This window comes from Cyphellophora europaea, assembly GCF_000365145.1.
Source record: "Cyphellophora europaea CBS 101466 unplaced genomic scaffold supercont1.6, whole genome shotgun sequence".
In the NCBI taxonomy this organism is placed as follows: Eukaryota; Fungi; Ascomycota; class Eurotiomycetes; order Chaetothyriales; family Cyphellophoraceae; genus Cyphellophora; species Cyphellophora europaea.
In genome coordinates this window covers 1,137,202-1,159,273 of record NW_008481812.1, presented here as the reverse complement: position 1 = coordinate 1,159,273, position 22,072 = coordinate 1,137,202, and the positions used below count along the sequence as shown (strand labels likewise).

The 22,072-nt window shown below is 53.9% G+C and overlaps 10 protein-coding genes across 10 annotated transcripts; 5 read left to right on the top strand and 5 right to left on the bottom strand.

The window, feature by feature from the left end:
- Nucleotides 1–20: 20 nt before the first annotated feature.
- HMPREF1541_06661 (uncharacterized protein) lies at nt 21–2,491 on the top strand (the record flags this gene model as incomplete). Its single annotated transcript, XM_008720991.1, has 3 exons — nt 21–113; nt 157–749; nt 820–2,491. 3 exons carry the CDS (start codon nt 21–23, stop codon nt 2,489–2,491), a joined length of 2,358 nt encoding a protein of 785 aa, XP_008719213.1.
- Nucleotides 2,492–2,548: 57 nt separating this feature from the next.
- HMPREF1541_06660 (uncharacterized protein) lies at nt 2,549–3,268 on the bottom strand (the record flags this gene model as incomplete). The annotated part of the gene is made up of 1 exon (XM_008720990.1): nt 2,549–3,268. One exon carries the CDS (start codon nt 3,266–3,268, stop codon nt 2,549–2,551), a length of 720 nt encoding a protein of 239 aa, XP_008719212.1.
- A 536-nt stretch (nt 3,269–3,804) lies between these two features.
- Nucleotides 3,805–5,058, top strand: HMPREF1541_06659 (4-hydroxyphenylpyruvate dioxygenase; the record flags this gene model as incomplete). The annotated part of the gene is made up of 1 exon (XM_008720989.1): nt 3,805–5,058. The coding sequence occupies one exon, from the start codon at nt 3,805–3,807 to the stop codon at nt 5,056–5,058; it is 1,254 nt and encodes a 417-aa protein (XP_008719211.1).
- A 1,290-nt stretch (nt 5,059–6,348) lies between these two features.
- Nucleotides 6,349–7,290, top strand: HMPREF1541_06658 (uncharacterized protein; the record flags this gene model as incomplete). Its single annotated transcript, XM_008720988.1, has 3 exons — nt 6,349–6,427; nt 6,597–6,653; nt 6,785–7,290. 3 exons carry the CDS (start codon nt 6,349–6,351, stop codon nt 7,288–7,290), a joined length of 642 nt encoding a protein of 213 aa, XP_008719210.1.
- A 372-nt stretch (nt 7,291–7,662) lies between these two features.
- HMPREF1541_06657 (uncharacterized protein) lies at nt 7,663–8,856 on the bottom strand (the record flags this gene model as incomplete). Its single annotated transcript, XM_008720987.1, has 2 exons — nt 7,663–8,417; nt 8,502–8,856. 2 exons carry the CDS (start codon nt 8,854–8,856, stop codon nt 7,663–7,665), a joined length of 1,110 nt encoding a protein of 369 aa, XP_008719209.1.
- A 2,148-nt stretch (nt 8,857–11,004) lies between these two features.
- HMPREF1541_06656 (uncharacterized protein) lies at nt 11,005–12,282 on the bottom strand (the record flags this gene model as incomplete). The annotated part of the gene is made up of 1 exon (XM_008720986.1): nt 11,005–12,282. The coding sequence occupies one exon, from the start codon at nt 12,280–12,282 to the stop codon at nt 11,005–11,007; it is 1,278 nt and encodes a 425-aa protein (XP_008719208.1).
- Nucleotides 12,283–13,586: 1,304 nt separating this feature from the next.
- On the top strand, nt 13,587–15,326 carry HMPREF1541_06655 (uncharacterized protein; the record flags this gene model as incomplete). The annotated part of the gene is made up of 5 exons (XM_008720985.1): nt 13,587–13,768; nt 13,825–14,115; nt 14,184–14,652; nt 14,706–14,900; nt 14,988–15,326. The coding sequence occupies 5 exons, from the start codon at nt 13,587–13,589 to the stop codon at nt 15,324–15,326; spliced, it is 1,476 nt and encodes a 491-aa protein (XP_008719207.1).
- Nucleotides 15,327–15,448: 122 nt separating this feature from the next.
- Nucleotides 15,449–17,940, bottom strand: HMPREF1541_06654 (uncharacterized protein; the record flags this gene model as incomplete). Its single annotated transcript, XM_008720984.1, has 6 exons — nt 15,449–16,035; nt 16,090–16,606; nt 16,660–16,849; nt 16,908–17,062; nt 17,117–17,755; nt 17,809–17,940. The coding sequence occupies 6 exons, from the start codon at nt 17,938–17,940 to the stop codon at nt 15,449–15,451; spliced, it is 2,220 nt and encodes a 739-aa protein (XP_008719206.1).
- Nucleotides 17,941–18,340: 400 nt separating this feature from the next.
- HMPREF1541_06653 (uncharacterized protein) lies at nt 18,341–19,511 on the top strand (the record flags this gene model as incomplete). The annotated part of the gene is made up of 3 exons (XM_008720983.1): nt 18,341–18,375; nt 18,435–19,018; nt 19,072–19,511. The coding sequence occupies 3 exons, from the start codon at nt 18,341–18,343 to the stop codon at nt 19,509–19,511; spliced, it is 1,059 nt and encodes a 352-aa protein (XP_008719205.1).
- Nucleotides 19,512–20,130: 619 nt separating this feature from the next.
- HMPREF1541_06652 (uncharacterized protein) lies at nt 20,131–21,841 on the bottom strand (the record flags this gene model as incomplete). The annotated part of the gene is made up of 2 exons (XM_008720982.1): nt 20,131–20,445; nt 20,540–21,841. The coding sequence occupies 2 exons, from the start codon at nt 21,839–21,841 to the stop codon at nt 20,131–20,133; spliced, it is 1,617 nt and encodes a 538-aa protein (XP_008719204.1).
- Between the last annotated feature and the right edge of the window lie 231 nt (nt 21,842–22,072).

Here is a 22,072-nt window from a genome sequence, read left to right as displayed (position 1 = left end):
TCGGGCCTTATCTCTGTGCCATGTCTGCCACATCCGCGCCTTTCCAAGCTCCACAGCTCGGAAACCGGCCGTCAAACTCGCAGCGGCAATATAAGCGATCGTACATGGCCTGTGTACGTCTCTTGCTTTCTCCTACGGCTATACTAACGTGACCAGATACGATGCCGCCAGACCAAAGCTAAATGCGAGATCTCCCCGGAGTCTGCCGCGTGTGTGAAGTGTCTGCGCGAACGGCGCGAATGCGTCTTCACCGCTGAGAGATCGACTAAGAAACGGAAGTTCAGCTTCCTTGATGGCAACTCGCTACAGTCAGGTCAGCATCAGCATCAGCATCAGCACCAGCATTCAAACAGCACGACCAGCGTCTCCTCGCCTGTGAAGCAGGAAGTCGTGTCTCAGGTAGCGCGAGCAAACGGCAATCACCGGCCTGATCATCAGCCTCGCGGCGGCACTGCCTCCGAAGCCTACGAAACTGACGTTGTTCACACTGTGGTATCGAGCTCACACGATGCGCTCGGCTTGCTGTTCAAGGCTGTTGAACAGCAAGAAGCGGACGATGGACGAGCCCGCTCCGCCCCCGACTCGAATGGTGACGACTCTCCCGCAACCATCTCCTCTATCCGTGGCTTACCCATCACTCCGTCCAACTTGATCGCATCTGCGCCGGGCGTCTTGTCGTTATGGAAGCAGCATCGCTTTGTGAAGCAAGGCTGGCTTTCGCCCTCCGAAGCTGCTAGCTACGTCGAACTGTAAGATTTCTCTCCGACACGAACATGTGCTAGTCTCCACCTTTCTGCAGGCCTTGACTGACTTCATTAGCTTCTTCCGTAATGTAGCTATCCTCTCACCTCTGGCATCTGCATTGTCAGAGGAAGCCTGCAGACAGCGGACTTTCATCCTTGGGGAACCATTGCTCTGTACCACGATCCTGCTGATCTCGACCCGTTACCATGTACTCCACGGCATGAGCGGTGCGTCTCGAGCCGATTTTCTCCACAAAAGACTGTGGAACGTCGCTCAGTCACTAGTTCAGCGCATCACCTTTGGTCAGGACAAGTTTCCGTCTTCTTCTCGCTCTCTCGGGAGTATCAAGGCACTGCTGCTGTTGACCGAATGGTTTCCAAGAGCGCTCCACTTTCCGCCTGAGAGCGAAGGCTGGGATGCTAGCTTGGCCTCAGATGTGGATGAGAGCGAACCTCAGATGAATGAACAAGATTCCGCCGAGCAAGTACGCTGGAGAGAAGAAGTCTATGAGCCGGCACAACGCTCCGACCGTATGAGCTGGATGCTACTCGGACTTGCCGCTACCCTCGCGCATGAGCTTGGCATATTTGAGGAGTCGCCTGACGGTGACCCGTACGAAATCTCGCCCTTAGTGAGAGTACAGACCCGGAGGCTATTGTTCCTGTACGTCTCGCAGCTGTCATTGCGTCTGGGCTGCAGTAGCCTGTTGCCTCAAGGTATCACCATGTCGTTGACTTACCCATCTGCTGCTTGGCAAGACCCGATCTCACAGGATTGGGACCGGCTGGTGTCATTGTGGATTGATATAACCAAGCTACGAAAGGCGACTACCGAGATGTGCTTTCCAAGCAAGTCATCCACACGTAACTTGATGGGCTCCGGCAGGTACAGCGGCATTCTGGACCACTTCCGGCCACTCTTCGCCGAGTGGCACAAGCGTTACACCGATTTCAACCCGCGGGCTCTACCCAACTCGTCGAAGCTAATGGTCTTTCTCGACTACTCGTATGTTCGCATGTACACCAACTCATTGGCTATCCAAGCTGTGGTGGAACGAGCGAAGACTAAGATGCCGGTCACTGCGCTAGACTACGACTTTCTCAAGAAGGAAAATCACCATGACTATCTCTTCATTCAAGAGGTCGTAGACGCTAGCCGCAGCGTGCTTCAAATTGCGGTGGATTTGGCGGAGGCTGATATCCTGAGATTCTGTCCTGCTCGAGTGTTTATTAGCATCACCTCGGCGTCAGTCTTTCTCCTCAAAGCCATCAGTCTTGGAACCAGAAGGTCTGATCTGCAGATATCTCTGGAAGTTCTTGACAAGTGCATCTATGCGCTCAAGACGAACATATGCGACGACATACACTTATCATCACGCTATGGGCTACTCTTGGAGCGTCATGTTCGCCGCTTCCGGCACAATTTCCGGGTGCAAAAAGACTTCGCACCATCCACCCCTGTTGCGTCTGGCCGCCGACCATCTATTATGGAAGTACCCCCTGCGACACCTCAGAACCAACAGGATCAAAGTCAAGTCCAACCCAATGCAACAGGAGCGCCGCCAGTAGGTGTGATACATTTTGATGAAGCAGACATGCAAAACGGCTTTCCAACGGACATGGACGACTGGCTTGCGCAGCCGTTCGATGCTTCATTTGCGCCCTTTGGTGCTGATGTTGACCAGGGCTTTACAGGCCTTGACCTGGGATCGCTGGATTTCCTCTGGAATTTGCCCCCTTCAACCTGAAAATCTGTGGTTCAAACTACTTCGCTGTCTTGACGTGTGTACAGTTTTTACCCAAACTCAACTTCGGACCTCCTGGGTCTGCGAATTATAGTCCGCCACTTCTTTCTGCATAGCCTCCTTTACGATACTACCACAAAGTTTTGCGTACGGGTTGGTTCTGACGGCAAGCTGCCTCGCAGTATCGTTTCCATATCGACCTCCGAGTGTAAACTCTCGACTTGCCATTTCCTCCAGGCCGTCCTTGTCGAGTCTGTGAAGGTTGGGTACGGAGCTGATAACAGCTTTCGCTAGCTTCGCTGACCGCGAGGCGGAGTACAACAAATATCCTCGATGAGTATGCGCAGAAGCCAGCACCTTGGCGTCCATGGCTGGCACAGGAGCCAATGGATTCTTTGGAGTTGCAAGATCGATGGCGTGTGAGAGGTCATCAAGTACCATCCTCAACTCCTGCACCTGCTGGCACAGCTGTTCAATGTCGTACAGCATCCTTCGCGTTTGAGCTCGGTTGTTCCACGCCGAGGCATATGTCGGGTTGTTGTGGATAATTGTGTCTAACTGCGAGATTGACTTCCAAATGTCGCTTTCCGACGGTTCCTCCTGGTTCAAAGGCAAGAGCGCTTCTCGCTCTGCTGCCTGAATGGATTGAAGTTCCGGAATTGCGGCTTGTGATGGAATTGTGTCGCTGATTTGTGTGCTGTTTGAGAGAGAGGATTCTGGGTCGAACAGTGCGCCGAGCACGGCGTTATCGTTGAAGCTGAGTTGGGTTGCGCTTGCCATTGCTCTATCCACCTTAGGCAGGGAATTCGTCGAGACTCGACACGGGTGAGGTGTATGACTATGATGGTCGCTTCTGGCGGGTGTACAGGTAAACGAATCCTGGTAGTATGGGAGTAAAGTGATGCTGACAGCTAGTCAAGGATACTCGTTGCCGACATGTATATCTCTTGGAACAGCCGCGCTCGCATACCGGACGCTGTTCAAGGCGCATTGGTGGCCACGAAGAAAATATCCGGTCCGTGAGTATCCGGACATCTTGGCCACCTTTGTTTGTCCCTCGCTTCCGATACGTCACCCCAAACTCCGCTCCCCACAATTGAACAAAGGCGGATGCTCGGCTACTCCAGAATGCTTGCGCTGGTGCTGGTGCAGGCCTGTATCCGGGCACAACGCCTTGGTCAGCCGGATATCGCAGTGCTGCACTGGTCATCTAGCAACTCCCGATGTTATATGATGACCGTGCGATACGTGATCTTGCATTCAGCTTCAACGCACAAATCATCAACACTTCTCAAGCACTCGGATAATTTGACATTATGGCACCCATCGCACTATCGCCAGAGCTCGGGCCTACCACCCTTCCAGCAAAGAAGAATGGACCTCTATCGACCCCCCTGAACAACGAGTCGTCCCAGTCGCTAGGGTCATATGAAGGATATGATCACGTCCACTGGTACGTGGGAAATGCAAAGCAAGCGGCTGCTTATTACACATCCCGCATGGGCTTCACCAAGGTCGCATACCGAGGGCTCGAGACCGGCTCTCGCCACATCGCTTCCCACGTGGTGAAGAACGGCAATGTCTGCTTCGTCCTCACATCACCTGTCCATTCTCCAGAGACGCGCTTACCACTGAGTGACGCTGAGCGGGACGAGCTAAGGAAAATTCACGCCCATCTCGAGGCCCATGGTGATGCCGTACACGATGTTGCTTTCGCGGTCGATGATGCAGAGGCCGTCTACAGCGCTGCCGTCAAGCGTGGCGCGTCAGTCGTGTCACCACCTGCAGTATCGTCGGACAGCAGGGGATCGATAGTGACTGCCCGAATCCGCACCTACGGTGACACGACACACACGCTCATCCAACGCTCCGATTACCCTTCAGACCTATTTTTCCCGGGCTACCGGCAGATCACCACCGTAGACCCCGCGGCCAAGTACCTCCCGCCCGTCAAGCTATCACACGTCGACCACGTGGTCGGCAACCAAGACTGGGATTCCATGGAAGAGGCATGCGACTACTACGAACGAACGCTGGGCTTCCACCGCTTCTGGTCAGTCGACGACAAGGACATCTGCACCGACTACTCGGCGCTGCGATCGGTGGTGATGGCCTCTGCAGACGAGAAGATCAAGATGCCCATCAACGAGCCGGCCGTCGGCAAGAAAAAGTCCCAGATCGAGGAGTACGTGGATTTCTACGGTGGGGCGGGCGTGCAGCACATTGCGCTCCGCACCGACGACATCATCACGACGGTGCACAACATGATGGAGCGGGGCGTCGAGTTCATCACCGTCCCCGCCACGTACTACGCGGCCATGAAGGAGCGGCTGTCGCGCTCGGGCCTCAAGCTCGACGAGGACTTTGACCGCCTGCAGGAGCTCGGCATCCTCATCGACTTTGACGAGGGCGGCTATCTGCTGCAGCTGTTCACCAAGCATCTCATGGACCGCCCCACGGTTTTCGTGGAGATTATCTATCGCAATAATTTCGAGGGGTTTGGCGCGGGGAATTTCAAGAGTCTGTTTGAGGCTATTGAGCGGGAGCAGCAGGAGAGGGGGAATTTGTGAGTGGATATAGAAGAGCGATGGATTGGTTTTGTCGCAATGGCTGTATCGACGAAAGAGGCTCGCGCGGCGACGTATACTCCTACCATCTAATGATCATACGTTTGCACACAAGGGGTAACGCTTTTGTTGATGGTACTAGCATGTCCCAGATGGATGTGCACTGTGAACCTGCTGCCTCCGAGCGACTGATCGAACGCGCCCTGTGGGGAAGGCCACCTGCTTCTTTCGGCAAGTCCTCAGCTTTCATCGGCCTGAACAGCACCAAACCACTCGGCCATCCAGCCCAGGCTTGGCTTGGTCGGCGCTCACCCGCCCTCACAGATCTGCCGGCCCTGCCTGCACCACACTTCATCTTCCTCAATCTAGTGCGATCTGTACCCAGCTGGCCTCCAATCGATGCGACGCAACTGTCGCAATAACGGAAGAGCTGGAACCTATGGCAGAAATTATTGGAGTCAGAGTGGGTAGCCGTATACGGTAGGTGGAATGCCGTTTCAGGTATCTAGGCAGCTTTCAGCGGCAGAGCCTAACGCCAAAACCACTCGGCCACTTGGCAGGGCTGAGCGCGGGCGCTCCTAAGGGGCGCATCCTCGAAGAAGTAAGCGATCTACCGGTTTAGGGGGTCTTTGGCCAGCTTTCATGGGCCGTACGCCCCAGTGACGCCCCAAACAGTGCTCCCTGCAGATGCAAGCTGCAGGCTTCCTGCTGGGCAACACTGCTGTCGGCCCACTGCTTCTTCATGAGATCCGAGCCGCGATCGCAACTCGCGTACTCGTACGTCCTGCTGGCCAGCTCGATCACCCGACCACAGAATACGCCAACCGACTGAATGTCGTTCTTCCTGTGCAATATAGCCCAATATCAATCTGCATTGTCAGCGGACGCCTGTCAGACGTTCCAAATGTCTAGGAGCTGTCACCCATCCGCATCGACTCCATAGAATGACCCAGCCCCTGGAGGCTGCGTGGATCTGGATAAGCTCCCCGCCATCAAGCAGGGGTCTCTCCAGGGCCCGCCCCGCTATTGGTGTCGCCTGGAGCGATGGGCCTAGGCTGTCCCCAATCACACGCTCGCTCCTCCGTGACCCTGGGCCTTTCAGCTTCAGCCAAACCGCCGGTAGCTAGCTTACTGAAGGGAGAGGAGGGGTGCTGTCGTCGACCACCCGGCGCTGTTATAAGCCACCGAGAGGACGGCGGTTTTTTATCTCTTCGTAAATTCCCCTTTCCCTACAAGTCGAAAGGTCGTGCCCTGTACAGATTGCAGCATCCGTAAAAGCATCATTCATTCACCATGTACAAATTCACCGCTGTCCTACTCATCGCCTCTGTCGGTTTTAGTGCCGCACAATCCCTGGCTGGTCTTCCCGCATGTAAGTGACTCAACTACAATGCTGTCCCACAGTGAATAGCAAGGCAATCAGGGCAGCACCTGGCATCCACTGCCTACGGAATACTACCTGTGCCACCCAAGACATCGGCATCCACCCCCGCAAATCGTCGCTCGTAGCACGCTCGCTAACATCGCATTCTCCACTTCAGGTGCCATAGATTGTGTCCGTCAAGGCCTCCCCTCGAACTGCAACCTCGACCCCAAGTGTACGTCCCTCCCCCATTCTCCACGACCCTTTCTTGTGATCTTGCGCCATCACAACAAAATACACCTACATCCGCGCAAAAGAAAGCAACAAGCAAGCCAAAAAAATGGAAGACTGATCGGGAATACCTAGGCATCTGCTCCTCCAGCTCTTTCATCGACGCCATCTCCTGCTGCGTCGCGGGCGCCTGCAGCGTCAACGACCAGAACGCCACCCTCACCTACGCCCGCACCATCTGCGAGCCCGCGGGCGTATCGGACCTTGTACGTTCCCCATCACACTCCCAACCAACAACTCCCACTCTACACACCTTCCCCTTTCCTTCCCACTCCCCACCCAAAGACCCGACCAACCCTAACTCCCCCTTCCACCAGCCCTCAGCAGCGACCTGCGCCCCCGGCGCCTCCTCTTCTTCCTCCGGCAGCAGCACCGACAGCAGCAGCGCCACCTCCTCCGCCTCCGACGCCGCCTCCTCAGCATCCGAGTCCGCCAGTTCCGCGACGTCCAGCGCCAGCGAGGCCGGCAGCAGCGCGAGCTCCAGCGCCGCGGCCGCCGCGACGGACAGTGACTCGGGGGCCTCGGCGAAGGGGCTGGGAGCGCTGGGTGCGGGGTTGTTGGGCGTTGCGGCTCTGCTTTGATCTGAGATAATCGGTTTGGGGATAGGAGGATGGGGGTGGAGGTGGAGTGGAAGGAGGGTAGATGATGGAAGGGCAAGAAATGAAGGAAGGGGGATACAAATGGTGGGGGGCCATGTAGTGAACAGCAGGATAGCGCGAGCTGGGACAAAGTGGTGAGATTGAATATATATGAATCATTTGACGACTTGTGGCTGAGGTTACTGTGTGCTTCGCGGCTGTCTTGGAACGGCAAGGGAAGGGAATGTGCTGCTTCTTCTGCTGACAAGGACAGAACTCCGTCGGTCAAGGACCTTCTTAGGGTAAAGTGAGTCTCATTTCTCGGTCCACTGAAATCCAGCTGACGCTCCTTAGATGACCATATGTCAGGCTTCGTTACAACTCCGCTTTCTCGACGCCAGTGATCCTTCTGAAGTCTGCCATGACATACTCCCACACCTTGCTAGCCGTGCCATCCTGTCTATAGCGAGCAAGCAGCTCCTCAACGGCTGCAGACGCAACCTCTGTTCGTGCACCAACCGAGTACACTCCACCACCACCAACCTTCCCATCGACGGACCTCGCCATCTCGACTCCAGCACCAAGTGACACACCAGCCGGCACATGATCATCTCTTACCGGCCCAGCTGGGAATGCCGCACTCGTCGCCAAAAACAGATGTCGCTCCCCACACTCCTCCGGTGACACGCGAACCCACGGTCCCAACAGCCACGCAACCGCCGTCATGATCGTGATGCCCCAAGACGGTACCGCCTCGCGCGTGATCCCGCTCTTGACCACGCCCGGCGCGACATGCATGAAGCTGATGTTTGTATGATTCGTCATTTCCCCTGACGCAGCAGCTCCGTGTTTGCTGCTACCATTATAGTGGCTGGCCATTTCGTACAGCAGCAGTGACTGCATCGCCGACGTCTGGTTCCGCCACGTTCGCAGCGGAAGGCCCACGCCGGCAAGATTGGAGGTGTCGATCTCGCCTTCATAGGTTGCGGCGAGGACGCTGACGATGCGACGCAACGGAGGTTGTTGGGCTTCGGTTTGTGCGGCCTGCAACAGAGGCTGCAGATTGAGTATGAAGCGCATGCGAGAGTGTGTGGTAAGGGTTGGGCCAAGGGGGAGGCCTTCACTTGTTGCTGTTGGAAGAGCGTCAGTGGCTTTGATTCATGTAGTAGGTCAAGGGTTGGAGTCAGGGTCTGGCAGTGGGAAGCATTACGTACTTGCGGTAAAAGCCATGCTGCCCTGGCTCAAGACGAGAATATTGAGGGCGGACTCTTTGCTTGCAATGCGGCGGCAGACATCATCAATGGCCTTGATGAGGCTGACATCGGCTTGTATGAATTCAACCTTAAGTGTGTGGTTGAGCCGCGTGCACTCGGCGATGATACGGTTGGCGGCGTCTTCTGATCGACCTATGATATAGGCTCGGGAGGAAGCGGGTGCATATTTGGCATACGCTTTGACGGTATACTCACCGACCCCGCTAGTGCCACCAACAAAGACGGCCACGAGTCCCTTGGGGAATGTTGAAGCAATGCGGCTGTTGGATTCTACAATGGCCGAAAGAGGTACCATGGCGCGTGACAGTTGAAGTAAGTCGAAGGGACTTTGGTTTGACTGATCGGACTAGGTCACAAGGAAAGACAGAGATGGGAGAAAGGACCATTGCGACCTAGGAGGTCTCTTATTTATCTACTGATGCCGGCCTATATACTTGCTCCTTCCAATGTATGGGGTTAGCGTCGGGTTTACGAAGAAGTCGTGAAACCTGCAAAGAGTCCGGTTTTCCGGTAACACTACTGAGCTATGAAGACTGCAGAGCGTCGATGAACCCTTGAAGCATTCGACGTGGAGTCCATACCGTGCAGCAAAGTGGGTCGTTGCCCTCGTGGAGCTCGTATCGCTCTGTTAGGAATAGTATCACTGCTCGGCCTTAGGAACGGACTTTGCAACTAGTCACGGATCACCTTAGAATCTATACAGCTTCTGTCGTCCATTGCATTTCATCGATGTGTCGTTCAAGATCATCGCACAGGCCCGCAAATGCCAAAAGGGGCGATACGAGTACAGCCCTCTCAAGGAAAGCATGCTCAATTACTTACAGACGGAATGGGTAATAATATATTCATCATCAACACCGTCAAGTGGGGACAGCCTCTGTTCTCAGTCTCTAGTCAAGATCCAGGACGGCAGCGACGAGTCCACCAGAAGTCCAAGAGTCAGTGATCATGAGAGTGTCGTCTCAGTAAGCTCATGATGCTGACGTGCTGTTCCCAGCTGGGTGCCACAACTGCAAGAGACGAAAAGTGAAGGTTCGTATCAGACAGGTCGTTGGCAACAATCATAAACACTGATGGTGGCAGTGTGATGAAGGCGAACCATGTGTGAATTGTGTTCGACGCGGCCAGCGTTGTCAGCGGCGGTCTGCAATACTGGCAGTACACACACCTCGACCACTGCATATAGCCGGATCTCCCTGTCAGCGACCCGTCAATCGTTCGTTGATGCCATTGCAACACAAGTTGATCCAGCACTTCAGCACCAGCACACGACATACGCTTGCGTACGGACCTGACTTCTGGAACTACTCAATGCAGCTATCGTTCGAATTTGGGTTCCTGTTGGATGCAATTCTCTGCGTTGCGGCACGACATTTGTCCTTTGTCCACCCGGAGCATCCATGTCTACCAGGCATAGCCTCTAAACAGTTCTCTGCAGCGCTGACCAAATTCCATCGCGCGTTATCTGTAGGCTGCAGCTCGATGCACATCGACGCGTTCATAACCACCTCGTTGCTCCTTGGTTACGAGACCTGGAGCCACAGCGATTTCAACCTCTCTCGCAGTAATGCCTCGATCTCTTCCGGCCCCTCAAGCGGCCACATGTTTGGCTTCTGCGCCAGTCTGAAGCAGGCGCTATTGAAGAGTGTTCCGCAAGCCCTTGATCAGCGATCGGAGACTGCCCCACGGATCCGTGCGTGTGCAACGGAAACATCTGCTGATCTGGCGCAAGTCTGCCCCGATTCGCGAGAGCGATTGCGTCAAGCCATCGCCCGTGAACCCTCAGACCGAACAGCTACGAGCCAAGACGTGACTAAGGTCACCGAAGATATATATGCGCCTGCGATCAGCCAGCTGTGCCTGATCACTTCCCTTATGGGTGAATTTCGCAGCTCCAAATCCGCCAACGCCGACCCAGCTCTCCTTGTGAAGTTGTCAAGATGCGTCTTCCAATTCCCTGTACTATGTACTAGCGACTTTGCCTCTTTGATGCAGAGAGGCGACCCGGGGGCTCACCTCCTGCTCCGCCACTTCAATCAGATTGTCCTTGCTTTTCCCCGCGCAGATTTATTCTGGTGGATACAAACGACCCTCAGTGTTGGAGAACGCTCTATATGATGACCATACCGAAGTGTACCTTTGCGACCAGCTAAGAACCTCCAGTACGGCGACGTAACGTACCTAGACAGTTACCCTTCACGCTTCCTTCATATTGCCAAGAGGCAGTGAAAAGACTCCACTTTGGATGGAAATAATGGGGTCGCACAGGCGATAGAGCTCAAGCTCAGAAAGATTCGATCAACCGAGCACCTGGATTGTGCACAAGAGTCAATGCAGAAACGTGATCTCGAAATTAAAGTTTCGCCAAGAGGCAGTAAAAATGCTTCACTTTGCCGGTGGCCGTAGTCGCGCGCCAGGATAACGTTGTTGCAGCTAGATCGCGCTAGTACGTGCCATCGCCCTTCAGCTTCGTATAGCCAGGAAACTGGCTGAGCTGGCTATCATCTATCTTCTCCAGCTGTGGACAGCCCAGCTGGACCAGCGTGTCTCCCAGACTATCAGTGATTTTATTGACCGCACCCGTCACGTCGCTCAAGAGCCCCTTCAGCAGGTCGGGAGCATTCAGGATCGCGGCCTGGTAGGCGAAACAGGCCAGGTTGTTGCCCTCGAGGAGGTTCTTGGCATTGTACACCCCGCCGGTCAAATCCTGAAGGTTCACGCCCGTGAATGAATTCGGCGTGCCGGTGTTGCCGCCGATGTCGAGGAACTGCGGATGCGCCAGCGCGATTGTGTTGAGATCCAGTGCGAAGAAGGGGATGGTGTATTCGTCCCCGAGGGCGCGCTTGTACCAGTTCTCGGGGATGCGTTCGTGGCCCGGCGTGTAGGTAAAGTCACCCTCGTCGCCGGTGATGGAGAAGAAGGATTTCAGCACCTCTTTGTTGAGGATGCCTTCGGGGTGTTCGGCCGACTTGTTGCCCATGAAGCGGAAGATGAAGGTGTAGGCCGCGGGCTGGACAGCGACGCCCGAGAAGGGGCCGTTGAAGAAGTAAGGGTTGTTTTCGATGGACTGCTGGAAGCGCTCGACACGGAAGTCGGTGAGGACGTCGAGGTCGTAGTTGGCCTGGTCGTCGGGGACATGCGATTGTTTGGCGTAGAGCGCGGCGAATTGTGGCACCTGCACTAGGTCGTCGTTGCCGTATTGGTAGAGGTCGCCGCGGGTAGGAGAGACGTCGCTTTCGTATTTGTTGTGGGAATTGCTGATGCCGCGTGGAGGACTTAGGATGCCTGAGAGGAGCCCCCCTGGTGGCGGACCGCCGATTGACCAAGATGTCAGATCTCCGTCCATGACGGCGCCGTAGGTGGAGAGAAAGGTGGCGAGGTCAATGCCCATGCCGAAGACTTTGTTGGTGGCTTCGACAAATTCGCCGATGGTGGCAACGCCATCGTGAGGGATGTAATTGTGGTTGGCGAGGGCGTTCAGGCCAGGGCAGGGGCCTCTAAGGTCGCCGTGGCCGGGTGGGAGGAAAGCATGATCGCCTGAGACATCGATGCGCTGAGCTTCTGCGTCGAACCCTGGAAGGATGCCGTTGATGCGCTTCTTGATGGTGCTGAACATAGATCGCGAATGCTTCTGCTCGAATTTCGCACCTAGATGGGGGAATGCTAACGCTTGATGCGCAGCTCCGATCCCAGCTACGACAGCAGCAAGGTGAAGTTTCATCGTGATACAGAAATGAGTGACTGAATAATATGATGTGTTGAACGAGTGATGAAGAAAGTAAAGAGAAGTCCGCAACGACTTGAAGTCATCCCGGTGGCATCTGTGAACATATAGGTAGCATCAAGGGGTTACCCCTCCACTCTGCAAGTGCTAGCATTCCACTTTCATCCATCCAATCCAAGCATAGGTAATCGTAAACCATGTCAATGACCCGGAGAAAATGAGATCCACCCCTTGTCTGATGCGTATACATTCTCTGTAGAACTGCAGACTCCTTATGAGGCACAGACAAAAATACCTCGGTATCCTCTATTTAGGTTTCCCAGATGCATAAGTTTCGTTGATCTCCTACCTGTTCCAGCTTTGTAATTTCGGTGATGGATCGCTTTAGGCTGTATGATGACAGTGGTAGCCGGCAGACTCCTCCAAATGGGAGGAGAGAGACCCCTTGACCTGCCTATTTCGATGAGCCCTCCCCGGAACCCCAGAATTCGAAATTGCTTGGTGCAGTGAACCCCATGTTATGCACATTGTGGGGCCGTCCAACGCTGACAATTCGTCCGTTTACCGCCGATCATGTTGCTCGCACAGTACTCCCCAACTACTCGATCGCCATTCTGTCCAACATGTTACGATCCGAGGAGATTGTAGTAGATCTGGTGCCACGGAGGTTCTTTCTCCGTGACCAGGCTGAGACATATCCATGTGAGGCACGTCGATCGTAGTAGCATACTGTCTCTATCTCCTCACGACTCTCGTGGGAGCACAGGGACTGTTGATCGTAGTGACAAGCTGCGTTTAGAGCTTGCAGCAGATGGGAAAGGTAGAAAATCGCCGGGGCATAGATTGACGTCAAAGTCTGCCAAGACAGTCCCCAGAAGACGGCGAAGCTTGACTGAATTTCAGTGGCCTCGGCCTCTGTACACCGGTGTCCCCATCACAGACCCTTGACCGCGTCCCGATGTGTTGAGTAGCCCATATGAAGTTGTACTGATGCTAGGAACGAGCAGTCGCTGCCAAACAAACGCACTAATACTAGTACCCATGCTGCGTTGATTGAAGCAACGGCTGCGGGGAGCCGAACCTGTATACAGGCCTGTCGGCTCGCCCGGCGCGAAGATGCCGAATGATAAACATACACACTAATCGAGGTATCTCTAGCATTGAGAGCAATGTTCACAGACCGGTGCAAATCCGAGACGATCCATTGAAGACCGCTTATCGTGTGCTATAAAGTGCATACCAGGTCTCGCACGATGTGGACAAGGACTCTCCCCTCAATCTGTCGGCGTCGAGTATCAAAAATGGCAGTAAACACCCACCAGTCTCCTGAAGAGATAAAGAAGCAACATTCAGCTCTCGCCGCAGACGTTGAGATAGTAGAGAGCACAGCCATCATGACCGTCGACTCTGCAATCGAGCGACGCATCAAACGCAAGGCAGATCTCATCATCCTCCCCACTCTTGCCATCACTTACCTCTTCAAGTTCGTCTCCTCCACCCCATTTCCTGAAAACACATCACTTAGTATAGCGTCTATAGCTCCTTGGACCGCAGCAACCTTTCCAACGCCCACACGGCCGGCCTCGTGGAGGACCTCCGACTGCGGGACAACGAGTTCAATCTCGCATTGACCTACTACTTCATTCCCTTCTGCATCTGTGGCCCCCCTGCCGGAGTGCTCAGCAAGCAGGTTTCCGCCAAAGTCGCCATTCCCGTCATGATGCTGGGCTTCGGAGCAGCGTCCCTGGCCACCGCATTCGTCACCAACTTCGGCCAGCTCGTCGCCTGTCGGTGTATCGTGGGCGTTTTCGAGGCAGGTTTCCTCGCTGCGTACGTTCCTTCCCCTTATCCTCGGTGGTCCGCCACACTTGGGAGTCAAACTAAGCTCCTTTTTCCAGTGTCGTCTACTACCTCTCAATCTGGTACACCCGCAGCGAGATCGCCTCGCGCATCGGTATATTCTACGCCGCCCTAGTCACCTCATCCGCCTTTGGCGGCCTGATCTCCTACGGCGTCTTCCAGCTCCGCACCAACCACTACCAATGGTTCTACCTCTTCATCATCGAAGGCTCTCTGACGCTGTTGTTCGCGTTTCTGACCTTCTTCATCATCCCCAAGGACATCCAGACCAGCTGGTTCCTCACGGAAAGGGAAAAGGAGGTAGCCCGGGCCCGCATCCTGGCCGAGTCGGCCGAGACGCTCGAGAACACTTTCAAGTGGAAGGAAGCGCTGAGCGAGTTCACGACTCCTCATCCGTACGTTCGAATCATTATCGCCATCACGTACTCGACGCTGCAGCAGTCGAATAACAATTTTCTCGCTATCATTGTTGGTCGGCTGGGCTATGACACCGTCAAAACGAATCTGGTAATGTCCTGGAATAAGAATTGAGATTGTTTTCGCTGACTAGGTGCCCACAGTATACAGTAGCACCAGCACTGGTTGCCGCCGTGCTTCTCCTCGTTGCGACATTCTCATCGGACCACTTCCACGAACGCGGAATGCACATGGTCATCTCCTTACTGGTCAGCATCATCGGCTACGCTCTCCTCATCACCGTCAACCTCGATAACGTGGGCCTGACGTATTTTGCCATCTTTGTGACAACAGTCGGTGTAAGTACATCACACTTCCGAGCCCCAGCATGCTACACGAAGAAATCCCAGCTGGTCTTCTCGCTAATCAGACGATTTCCTCTACAGGCATACCCAATGTCGCCCATAAACAACGCATGGATCGTCTCGAATATTCCGAACCTCAACGCCCGCGCCTTCACAACCGCAGTTCTGATCTCGATTGCCAACACGGCTGGACTGATCGCGAGCAATATTGTCCTCCCATCCGAGGCTCCCCGCTACGTGACCTCGTGCTGGGTCGATCTAGGCGCGGCAGTCTTGGGCCTCTTGACCTGCGGAGCATATTCTATGTGGATGAGATGGGAGAATCGACGCAGGGATCGACTTCAAGGTACCTCGAACCAGCAACCCATCACGAGAGGGGTCTCCGGGACGAAAGACCTACGATTTCGATTCTGCCCCTAACGGCGTAATGGTAGATAAGGCTTGTTCGTGGCTGCAAGACCATGACGAATAACCACGTACGGCAGTACTGCGCCTGACCTCTGGCCAGAGATGTTCCCGCATGGTCTCAGTCAACAGCAGACTCAAAGCAGGCTAGGAGGCATTGAATCGTTGAGATAGTACTCGTCCATAAAAGCGCAGCCGCTGGGTGTGAAGGAATGCCCCAAATGGCCATCCCATTCAAAGTCGTTCTGCTGCGCGCCATAATCTCCCGTAGCCATAGAGGATTGATTCTCCATAAAAGCCTCGAAATTGAAGTTACCTTCGTCCCACAGTGGGAAAGGTTCGCGCACGATATCGAGGATCATGTCCGGAACGGTGGGCTCTGCCATGCCCAAGACGGTGTTGTAATTGTCTGACAGGTGAATCAGGGAGTCAGACGCAACAGCTGCTCTGTTTGGTTGCATCATGCTCTGGTGGCCGTTCATGGTGGCGAAGGAGTTCGCCGTGTTCGTGTATCCACTCGAGCCCTCGTTGCTCTTCCTCTGGCTCTGCCGCTCGGCGGAAATCTGTTTCAGGCGCTCGAATATGTCTCGGAACTTGCGTGCCCGGGGCCAGCGCTCGGCCATGACGTACAGCATGATGGTACAATCTGTAAGTGCCTGGGCTACCGTTGCTTGATCGTGGCTCTCAGCATTTGGGCCGTATCCACAATGGATCAAGGTCAGTCCTGCGCGAATCAGCTACGCCTTCGTTTCAGCAGACTTGGAACGCTTTCTCTCACCTGCTAGAAATAGAGACATGACCGACAGAGGCGAGTAGTACGCAGCTGGCGACTTTCGGTGTAGAGTCTTGAAGGCAGTGCAGACTCCGACGCAAGCTTCTGTGCCCTTCTTCAGGAGCTGCGCATCAACCACATCTTCACTGCCAAGACAAGGAAACAGGAGGAATCGCATCGCAGTGTGATACTCAATCTGATAGCGCTCCCGTGGTTGGAGATGAGAAGCAGCCACGCGGGCACCGTCCGTGAGAAGACTATGCTCTGGAGTGAACACTGGTAGAGTGGCCTCGTCCCAAGCAGCCAGCTCTGTGAGGAATCCACGAATAATGTCAAAATCTTCCACGGGTTGATCGACGCGATATATTGTATGTTGAATTTTGGAAACGATCCTGGTAAGTCGAGTCATGTGTACAAAGTACGTCAGGCTAGTTGAAGGACTCGCAGGCAGATGTTTGTCTTGAGCATGAGCTTTGCGAAAGTCTTCCAGATCCACGCTATCCTCGTTGACATCGAGTGGAAGCTTCTATAGCTTAGCGAGGGCTTGCTTCCGATAAGGAATGCAGGGTTGCCTACCGGACAATCGATATCATGGTCGCAAATAGATAGAGGACGGCCCATAGCAAGGTTTATGTCTCGATCAAGACGGTAGCATGACCAAAAGAGCCTTCTGTCGAGCTCTGTTCTCAAGCTCAGTTTGGAAAGGCGTGTCTTTCTGTGTAATCCCAGAGATGTACACAGTTTGACGGCCAAGGCGATCATCGACCTACGGCAGATGAATCATGTTGATGGGCGTCGATTTGGGATCTGGTGCAAATACTTACCAAGGTCCTGGACTTCGAGGCGCTCGCAAGCAGTACAGCGATGCCAGGGACAGGAGAATGATCTCTCTTCTGTCAAAACAGCGTGTGATCCTATTTCGATCAAGCATGGCCGCTTCATAATGCTCATCGGATCTGAACTCGCCTTTTCGCTCTGCCTGTGACTGTCAACGGACAGAGCCAAGCTTCTCAAGGACGAGTCTTTGACGTACCGATGATAGTGTCACGCCACCAATTGCATACACCAGGTGAAGAACGCAAACTTCGAATGGTCCTTTGGGCTTAGATCGTCGCGCATGCATCTCGCGAAGTTTGGGCGAATGGATGACCGGGAAAAGGTGGGACACATGGTCCATATACGCTTCAAACAACTGCTCGACAACAGGTTCTGTGAGAGGTAGACCAGAGCAGACCTCAGCCTCATCGGTGGACGAGAATCTGCGAGTTACCAATGGATCTTTGTCAGGATCATTTGCGTTCATGCGGTTCTTGTCGTTTGTAGGTCGAACCCCAATCTGAAGCACTGGGCCCAGCAGATGCCCCAGCGTGACGTTAGAGGTGCCGCCCAGATAACTGTAGCCGCTAGCGTTCAGGCTGAGGTCGCGAATGGTTTTAGACAAGGGATTCTCTGGAGGGACATCCGAAAGCCGGTAAGATTCATCAAATTCATCATCGCCACCACGAGCAGAGGCCTCGGAATCTCTGAGCCGGCTTTCCAGGTCGGCGACCTTCAATTCCAGGGTCTTGACATAAGTCCTCTGCTCTGTGGGCTTAAGAACGGTAGAGGCGACGTATTGACATCGTTTTGAGGATTTCAAACACGGTGTACAAGATGGCTCTTGTCCATCACACTGTGAGAACAGCAGTCAGATTTAAAGATCCCAAGTCAGAACGGCATTCTCACCTTCTGTTTGCGTGACTTGCACCGTTGACAAGCTAGAGCAGTCCGGGGGCGCTTGGCTGGGCTGCCGTGGCTCGACACAGGACCCGACTCCGGACTTTGAGACCTGGCCCTTCTGAGTTCCGCTCTCTTCATACTGGGACTCTGTAAACAATTTCGATTTCTACAGCAACGATGCTGGGGCAGGAGCCACAGGAGCGTGGCAGTGAAGATGGTTATGGCCGAACAGTGTCGGAAGGTGCGGGCCGCGGATGCCGACGACAGACACTACGCTTCGAGACTCCCCCGCACCGGCGCCCACGCCCGGAGGTCGGCTTGCCAGCATACGATTCCGCAACTTGACTCATGTGTGGCATACAGAAACTATCGTACGATGACCCTACGCCCTGTGATTGGTATGATCTTGGGGTGCGGTGCAGCAGGCGATGGATAAGTAGGGAGTAGCCATGATGGGGACCAGGCGTGTGCTGAAGTATATATGGCCAAGGGGTCGGTCGTATCGCTCTGATGAAAGTGGCACACCTTCATTGTCATAATGGCAGGGAAAGGAGAGACAATGGTCGTGATCGGGTTAGTTCTGGGGCGCCCAAACACCACTCTAGCAACTCCAACTAACCATGAGTCCTCAGCGCCGGCATTCTAGGCCTCACTGCTGCCATTGAGCTCCAGCAAGCGGCCAGCCGATCGACTGATATACTAATCGTGGCCCGCGAATTCCCTTCCGACGAGTCAATTCAGTACACCTCCCCATGGGCTGGCGCTCACGCACGGCCTATTCCAGCAATCTCAGCGTCCGACTTCCAACACAATAAGTTTTCCGCCATCACCGATGCTATTTTGCGTGTACAGTCCGTCGAGGAGCCTGCCTGTGGTGTTGTGTTCATGGACGGCTACGATTTTCTAGCGAATCCATCTGAAGCATACCTCAACCTGCGCGGTGGGTACGGGGAAACAGAAGGCTTCAAACTACTGGCCAAGGACGAGCTTCCCCAGGGGATGGGCATCACTTTTGGAGCCAAGTATCGGACTTGGTCGCTGAACTCACCGGTATACTGTGCTTTTCTCCTCCGAAAGTTCATCCTTAGGGGCGGCCATACACTGAAGCAGACACTCACCCATGCCCAAGAAGCCTTTTCCCTCCGCCCAAACGTGGGTACGGTAGTCAACTGCTCAGGCTTCGGGTTTGGGGACCCGGATATGTTTCCTCTTCGTGGTGAGTACAGGCCTGTCCACATTGTGATGAAGTTGATTAATCTTACACAATAGGCCAAACATGTCTCGTATCCAACCCATGCGATCGCACCATTACCCAATTCAACCCTGACGGCTCTTGGTCGTTCATCATTCCGAGACCTTTAGATGGTGGAACGGTTATAGGAGGGACCCGTCAGCCGGATGATTGGACCGAAAAGCCTTCTCTAGAAAGCAGAGCGCGAATACTCAGTCTGGCCGCGAAGATGTATCCTTCTATCCTCAATTCAGACGGAAAGTTCGAGGTCATCCGAGATATTGTGGGTCGACGACCTGCTCGACGCGGTGGTTTGAGGCTCGAGACTGATATCCTAAAGGGGCCCTTTAGAGGCAAACGAATCATACACGCCTATGGAGCAGAGGGCCATGGCTTCGTGATATCGTGGGGAGTAGCTGCTGAGGTGGTCAAGATGGCGTTCAGAAGGGATGCTCGGCCGATAGCCCCTTCTTTGTGACTTGAGGTTCTGGATTGAAGATGTCTCAACCTAATGGCACTGATTTTGGCACGGCCTTAGTCCAGTATATGCCTCATGTTGACACGACCGGCTTCAGTGATTTTATGATGCATGAGCCCCTGTCTGGCACCGGAAACCAACGAGTGTCTGTCACTATCGGATTGGGTCCTGCCACCTCTTGGATCAGAAATCTGGATTCCGTGCCGGTCTTGCCTCGGATGACTGCGCGTAGTACTCCAGTCGTCGTTGTGATAGGCACGTTGTGCCGTCATCGCCGTGGGCTCCGATCTGATTCTTAGGCACTTAGACTCTTTATTATCGGGGCGTCCTTGCCTCGCAGGGATTCGTTCAGCCAACGACTGGTCATTTCTTTTTCCAAGGCTCGAAGCTTGCTTTTGAAGCACGGGTTTCTTGGTTTCAATCCTTCTCGTAGCAGTCTTCGTCCTGTGATTGTCATCTGAGGAGTCTCCGCTATGTACAGGTCTCGTCAAACGCAAATTGGACTTGTCGCTCAATGGATGTCTACGGACTGAACCGATTGGAGGCTCAAGCGAGTGTCTGTCTGCAGCATGTCCATGGCGTTCACGAGCATCGAGGAGGCTCATGGTACCAAGGTTTGCTAACGCTGCTGTCTCCGACCTCCTATCCTGTGGTTGTGTGTGATGGTGCTTGTTGTGAAGGTCAAGAGGTCTGCGGCATTCGAAGGTGCTGTCAGATGCATTGTGTTGTTGACTCGGACCAGCACGTCGCACTGGTTCCGGAATTCCATGAAATGTAATATGACTTTTCTCATCCATACTGTCATCTGAATCATTATACGATGCACCATGTTGAGGTCCGTGTGGGAGAACCCCAGCAGAACCACGGAGCGCTGGCAATTTGCCTTCCCGTTGGGCTCGGATAGCACCCACCATGGCCAATATTCCAGCCACATCTAAACAGAGTGTTGCTCGGACTCCAGTATGTTTTTCAACGTTCAGACAATCCACGTTTATGGCTCCTGGACAGATGATATGAGATCTCTCTACCGTCGGTAAGAGCCTAACAAAAGTATAGTTCCCTTTGGTTGGATATGAGAAACGTTCGGCGCGACGCTGAAATCTCGAATACTCCAAATTGTTTGAGTCGTGACTGTACCATATCGGTTTGAACCCAAAGCAGATGTGCTTCAGCGATCCCTGCGTTTGGCGTGCGATGAAGATTGTGCGATCGGCATGATCATCGTCACTGCGATTAATGATCTCATCACGAGCGTCAATGAAGACCAGAAATTGGGTTCCGTTTCTAGTTCCGATGGACTGCGACTCGCTTCTGTCGTCAAAGTAGGATGTGAGGCTGTTGGTGAGATTTGAACTCTGACTCAGCTGTTCCCTAAGCTTAGACCAAGTAGTGTGCACATGGAACCTGAGAGGTTGCTTGCACGCATCTATTGCTCCCACAGTTATCAATTTGACTTCGTGGATACAAGTTGTGTATCGTGGCTGAGTGTAAAGTGCTGTGGACTTGAGGCACATGTTATCCGCCAAATCGACTGCGAAGCTAACAATATCCCATAGTGCTGCAGTCTTGTCGTGCCACATTGTCAAAGTCTTGCAGTAGACACCAACAACCGATCTCTGGTAGTCAACAAAGTCTTCGAGCGCATCGCTAGCGAGAGCCACCAGGGCGTACACTTTGTCCCGCGGGTCCTTGCAGCCTGCATCCATGAACCAGAAGACCAGCTTTGTCAGCGGGTAACTCTTTGAGCGTTGGAAATCCTGAACCAACAGACATGTCCCCTCTGCTGGTGACATGCCTGGCACGTGCACGACAGCCTCCTCGAATCTTCGCGTATTTTGCATAGGATTGTCAGCAGGTTTGTTCTGTGGTCGCGGATTTGCATCTCGGAGCCGTGAGTTCCCATGTACAAGGTTCGTGATGAAATTTTGCAGTGAAATTGACTCTAGACCATAAAGCAGAAGAACATTACGGTTCAGCATAAGTTCTTGCTTGATCCACATGCGATTCCAGTATGGCGCCTGGTCCATCGCCCTTCCGGAGCCCCTCCCCAACCACGCTAGCACCCGAGCGGCACGTGAGTAAATTTGGGCCATCTGTCGAACTTGGTGATTGCGTTCAAGAGGGCAATTCTGATCGATGCAAAGCGCGTCTATCCACAGCCATTGTGAAGCATATCGACTCACTGCAACTCTCAGGAAGTCCAGCAAGTTTGTGCGAATGCCTACGGTAATGCCATTGATTTTGATGGAATGGTCCGCAGGCTCATCACCCCAAACGTAGCTCAAGCAGGTGTACTCTCGACGTAGATGAGCAAGATCGGTCACCTGCATCTCGCATTGGATCCGGTCTCCGGATGTTGGCAATACTTTGAGTACGCGTATTTGATGCCTTGAATGGTCTAGTGTCTCATAGAGCCCTGGTGCTCTACCGTCATGACGCCTAGAATCTTGCCGTAAAGTGACGTTCTGTGCCATTTTGTGTCCAATAAGGGCAGCGACCGGCGCTGATATTGGAGACGAGACTCAGGTGAGGGCGAACAGAGAGGTGGAAAGGAGCACCGA